Source organism: Convolutriloba macropyga, chromosome 6 (genome assembly GCF_964194025.1).
Source record: "Convolutriloba macropyga chromosome 6, txConMacr16.3, whole genome shotgun sequence".
In the NCBI taxonomy this organism is placed as follows: Eukaryota; Metazoa; Xenacoelomorpha; order Acoela; family Convolutidae; genus Convolutriloba; species Convolutriloba macropyga.
The window spans coordinates 18,541,282-18,547,281 of record NC_134473.1 but is presented as its reverse complement, the minus strand read 5'-3'; the positions used below and the strand labels follow the sequence as shown (position 1 = coordinate 18,547,281).

Genomic DNA, 6,000 nt, shown 5'->3' with positions numbered 1-6,000 from the left:
TTACCTGGATTTCCAGAAAGCGTTTGATACAGTACCCCACCACAGCGTTGTTGCAAAACTGTCGGAATCAGGGATCGGAGGAAAAGTGCTCAGATTAATAGCCAACTACTGCGACGACAGAAAACAACGTGTTCGCATTGGAACCTCAAAGTCGAGCCTGCGTGACGTCACTAGCGGCGTACCGCAAGGTTCAATCCTGGAACCACTATTTTTTCTCGTCTACATAATTGATTTCGCACGAAAAATCGAATACAGTCAAATCTACGGCTATGCAGATGATTACAAATTGCTCTCTAATAACAAACATGAACTTCAAATTGATCTCCAGAAATTAAATGAATGGTGCAATAACAACGAAATGCGCCTCCATGAAAACAAATGCAAGATCCTTTGTTTCAAGAAAAAGTCGCTCTTTACAATAAAAAATGAAACTGTCAACATCTCGTCTCATCAAAAAGATCTCGGAATACAAATTTGTGATAACCTCACTTGGTATCAAAACGCAAGCACACGAGCCTCCAAAACTCTTAAAGCACTTTGGTACCTCAGAAGAAATCTTCACCACAGAACTCTCCCTCAAGTTAAATTAAACGCATACAAGGGTTACATTGTACCAATTATATCCTACGCCTGTTAAGTGTGGTATCCGTCTAAATGCGATCTAGTACTAATCGAGAGAATCCAAAAAAGTGCGACGAAATGGATAATAGCTTCTTCTCTCACATATAAGGAACGTTTAATCAAACTGAAAATTCTACCTCTATCTTTTTACTTCGAACTTCACAGCTTATTACTACTATGTGATCTCATAAACAATAAATACAACATTGTCATAGAAAAGTATATACATTTCAACAACAATAATCGGACGAGACAAGGCGCGAAATGTGAAATCAAACTTACGAAAAAACGATTATTCAAAAGCGACGAAAATTTCTGGTCGAGAACAGCCCATCTCTATAATATTGTCAACAAACACACAGACCTTACAGACAACAAAAATATAAAATATCGGATCAGCGACATTTATTGGAAATTCTTTTTTAGAAGTTTTAACGAAATTGACATGTGCACTTGGAGAATTTGCTGCCTGTGCAAAAACTGTAACCCTATTTCGAAACTATCTCATTTATAACGATCAATAAGGGTGCTTCAACCCGTGCATTGCAGAAGCCTGAACTACTTCTACTACTTCTACTACTACTACTACTACTACTACTACTACTACTATAGAGCACGCGCCATTACATTGTAAATCATTATGTAAAAGTGTTGCATGTGCGTCTGGTGGGTGCAAATAATATGCACTCACTAAGCTGGGGGGGGGGGGGGGAGAGATCCTGTTTCAGAAATATCTTGGCACTGCTTTACTGTTCTTTGCCCTGAATGAGTTGTAATGATTTTGTTGAGTTGAATGAGTTCTTGATTTTCAGATAACATGTGACGAGGGCGTGATGAAGAAAAGATCATCGCCCTTTAAAGGCCAGGAAGCGATGTATGTCCTCAGTCGATTACCACTCAATAAGTGCTTTTAAATGTTGATCTAGTTGAGAACAAGATCATGGAGCTAAGGAATCCTAAGCAAAGCAGGCGAAGTCGTTTGGAATCAGTTAGCGGGGGAAATAGTTCACATGATTTAGCATATCGCATCCGCTACAATGACAAGAGTCGCGATGGAAGTGAAAAGGATTCGAATTCAATTGGATGCAATCTTATGGCCATGGTGCGCTTAGCCTTCAGTGACCCGGTGCTTTATCGCTCATCGGTGTGTAAGCTTTTTTTAATCAATTTTTGCTAGTTGTTTTTTTAATTTGTGCTAGTTGTTATGCAAAATTTAAAAGAGTTAGCTCCCTTAAGATTCCGCTGTGTTTGCGTTTGATTTAGTTTGAAGTTTCCTAAAATTTTGGGTGTTTAGCCATCGCTTAATTAGTGAAAATGAAAATTTCGACTGTTTAGACTTTTGCTAATGATTCTGATTTCACAACATCCGACGAATATGGCCCGAGTAAATGGGGAATGGGTGCAAGAGCTGGTGTTGCATCAAGCTACGCAGGGATTCCGCGACGAATTAGTTTTCGAGGCAAACGGAGATTTAAAAACACGAGTAAAATATCCCTCATTCCATCACCTTCTTCGCTGCATAATTCAATGGCTAACATGTACCCGCTGCCATCGCCGACCGGAATGGGTTCCGATGTTCAAGACAAGCGTCGGTGGTCGCTATCATTTTCAGGACGGTGTGAAAATTTCAAGCACAACTTTGATGTGTCATCCAACTTTGGCACTCCATCAGTAAGCTTTGCTTAAAAACATTTTACATTTTTGATCAACTTTTTTTAAAACATGTGTAACTTTCTCCCCAATTCGTAAAAATAACTTGTTAAAAATAATCTGGTTGGAGGGATACGCAATAGAAGTTTTTCTGCGAGTACTGTTAATTAAACAGTGCAGTTTATAAATTGGCGACAGCCTTGTCTAAAATCCTGAGATCTGAACATTTTTTTAAATTTGCGAAGTTTTATTGGTGTGAAGTACTTTGTTTATTAACTGCATCAAAACGAAATTTTTAGCGTGACTGCAGTCATGCGTGTTCTTTGTAGAGCATTTTTACTTGATTGTTCTGATTTCTGACCTGAAATGTTCTCAAAAATTCATGGTTTTGTTTGCACGCCCATCTCGCGTAAGTAGTTGGTTATCGTTGAATTTTGTTCAATTACTCTTGATCGAAGTTTTAGGCCATTTTGTTGTCGTTGGTGTCTTATTCCAATTATCTTTTTTTGATTGACGAACTACTTTATGCAGTGGGTAGCAACATAAACTGCGAATGTGCATCCAAAATCTCCAATATTTCCTTTGCGCCTTTGATAGAAATTACTTGTACGTTTGGGTGTGCGTTTCTTTTGTAGATACATTGCTGTACACGCAAACTAAATTTAGGCATTTTTAAGGCAGGTTATGCCTGGAAAATTCTGAATCTTTCTGCTGTTTTTCTTTCACTCTTTTTTGTTTTCAATTGGCCTCGAACCGAGTTTGAAGCAATTAATGTTTTTATGCAAAATTGTCGCTTGATGGTTTTCTTCTAGAACATTTCGATTTGAGTATTCCAGCAACTTTTTCGCGCTTGTCTTCAAACTTTTTGAGTTTTTCAAGTTTCTCTCATTCAGAAATTAAGCCTATTGCTAAAATAAAGCGGTAAATGAACATGGTCCGAGTAGCTTTGTGGTTTATGGCTTGTGGTTTAGGTTAGGGATTCTTAGCTGTGTTATTGGGGTTTTGAACCCCGGCTGAGTCGGAAAGTTTTTGCACTCAGTTTATGCAGTCTACACCCCTGTTATATAGCCACTACAGTCGTTGGAGTGCAATTCGTCCGACGTTGGAGGTTTGTTTTTTGTTGATTAAATTTCCTACTTTTTCATAGACCAATTTTCGAACATGAATGTGAAATTCCAAAGTTGAAATGTTTACTTTTTAAAGTCTCAGTTGAAGTTTCCAGCTCAGCGGATGTTTTTCTGTGTTTTTCTGTGAGTACTGTTAATTAAACAGTGTAGTTAATAAATTGGCGGCAGCCTCGTCTAAAATCCTGAGATCTGAACATTTTCTTTAAATTTGCGAAGTTTCTATTGGTGTGAAATACTTTGTTTATTAACTGCCTCAAAACGAAAATTTTAGCTTGACTGCAGTCATGCGTGTTCTTTGTAGGGCATTTTTTACTTGATTGTTCTGATTTCTGACCTGAAATGTTCTCAAAAATTCATGGTTTTGTTTGCACGCCCATCTCGCGTAAGTAGTTGGTTATCGTTGAATTTTGTTCAATTACTCTTGATCGAAGTTTGAGGCCATTTTGTTGTCGTTGGTGTCTTATTCCAATTATCTTTTTTTGATTGACGAACTACTTTATGCAGTGGGTAGCAACATAAACTTCGAATGTGCATCCAAAATCTCCAATATTTCCTTTGCGCCTTTTGATAGAAATTACTTGTACGTTTGGGTGTGCGTTTCTTTTGTAGATACATTGCTGTACACGCAAACTAAATTTAGGCATTTTAAGGCAGGTTATGCCTGGAAAATTCTGAATCTTTCTGCTGTTTTTCTTTCACTCTTTTTTGTTTTCAATTGGCCTCGAACCGAGTTTTAAGCAATTATTGTTTTTATGCAAAATTGTCGCTTGACGGTTTTCTTCTAGAACATTTTGATTTGAGTATTCCAGCAACTTTTTCGCGCTTGTCTTCAAACTTTTTGAGTTTTTCAAGTTTCTCTCACTCAGAAATTAAGCCTATTGCTAGAATAAAGCGGTAAATGAACATGGTCCGAGTAGCTTTGTGGTTTATGGCTTGTGGTTTAGGTTAGGGATTCTTAGCTGTGTTATTGGGGTTTTGAACCCCGGCTGAGTCAGAAAGTTTTTGCACTCAGTTTATGCAGTCTACGCCCCTACAGTCGTTTGAGTGCAATTCGTCCGACGTTGGCGGTTTGTTTTTTGTTGATTAAATTTCCTACTTGTTCGTAGACCAATTTTCGAATATGAATGTGAAATTCCAAAGTTGAAATGTTTACTTTTTAAAGTCTCAGTTGAAGTTTCCAGCTCAGCGGATGTTTTTCTGGAGTGAGATTGCCACGCTTGACTTTTTGAATGTTTTGAGTGACTGAAATTGCTCTGATTCAGACATTAGAAAGTCTGTAGCTTAAATAAAAGTGTTTATGAGCCGTTAACGATTTTGGTCCGCGTAGCTAAGTGGTTAACGTTAGAGATTCTTAGCCGTGGAATCAGGGGGTTGAACCCCCGCCGAGTCAGAGTTTTTCATTAATTTATGGAGCCTATACCCCACTCTAAATTACGTCGCCTGGCGTTCCTTCGAGAGCATTTCGTCAGACGTTAGTCGTTTTATATTTTTGTTATCAAAGCTCATAATAATGCTTCAGATAAAAAGATTCTAAAATGCTTCAGACGTTTTTTACGGCTTCAACACTACTTTCTCGAAGAATGTATTTGAATTTTTTAATTTTGTCTTTAACTGTCTTTTTTATTTTGTCTTTTTAGTCGTATGAATTTTCCTAAACTATAACCTGATTTCATTGGTTTTTTATGGAATAATAGATGAGCTGTTATTAGAAGATAGCTGATGGCTTTCATGACTTTGAAACCAATAGTTTTCCAAAATAAAAAAATACTAACTTCTCAATTTTTTGTTTCTTTCATTGTCTGTTTGTTACCTAGTCTCGTTAATGACAGGACAAATATGACATTATTGCTGCCGAGGGAAAGTGTCAAAGGGATTAGTGTCAGAAAATTTAATTTTTTAAAAGAATTGGTTATGAATTTACTGACTTCGACACGAGTTTTTCACAAAAAAAGTAAATTAATTTTTGATTTTTGTCATAGTTGACGTTCTTTTTCTAGACATAAGACATATTCTGGATAATTGCAGGTCTCAAGGGCATCCTTTGGAAGAATAAACGAACCTATTTAATTATTTCATTTTTAATTGGTTTTCAAGTCTTTGGAACTAATTTTTTTCGAAAAAAAATCAAGTATAACTTAATTCTGCCTTTTCTTTTTTTGTCTACTTGTTAACTAGTTTTATTAATGAGAGGTCGTATAATGCCTTATGGGTGTTCGAAAAAAGTGCAATCAAACATATTTTGAGGCCCAAAGTATGGCTTTACGGCTTAGAAAGTGTTTTCTGGCAAGTTTTAATTGATTTTTTGTTTGTTGTCGATTTGTTGTTCTTTTTTAACCACATAAAAAATTGAATACCGTTAGTTCTTAATTCCCTTCTATACGAGCATTGGTAATTGTAAACCAAGGGGATATTTTTGTTGAATTCTAATTGTTTTCATTACTTTGAAGTTAATTGTTTTTTTTTGTAAAAAAAACCAGCGAATTTTTAAACTTTGCTGTTTTTTTTCTTTATGTTCTTATTGTTACCAAGCCTTATTATAAAATTGTCCCTTATTATTTTGTTTAATTTCAGTTTTATCTGACACTATTTGACTTTTTTATTT

General features: G+C 36.2%; 1 protein-coding gene across 3 annotated transcripts in view; it reads left to right on the top strand.

Annotated features, from left to right (window-relative positions):
- Positions 1-1,414: 1,414 nt before the first annotated feature.
- The window catches only part of LOC142341541 (uncharacterized), an 87,954-nt gene continuing 83,368 nt past the window's right edge, over positions 1,415-6,000 (top strand). For all 3 annotated transcript variants that reach the window (XM_075392555.1, XM_075392556.1, XM_075392557.1), the window contains exons 1-2: positions 1,415-1,765; positions 1,957-2,292. In XM_075392555.1, coding sequence (XP_075248670.1) covers positions 1,562-1,765; positions 1,957-2,292 — 540 coding nt within the window. In that variant the 5' untranslated portion in view covers positions 1,415-1,561. The remainder of the gene's footprint in view (positions 1,766-1,956; positions 2,293-6,000) is intronic.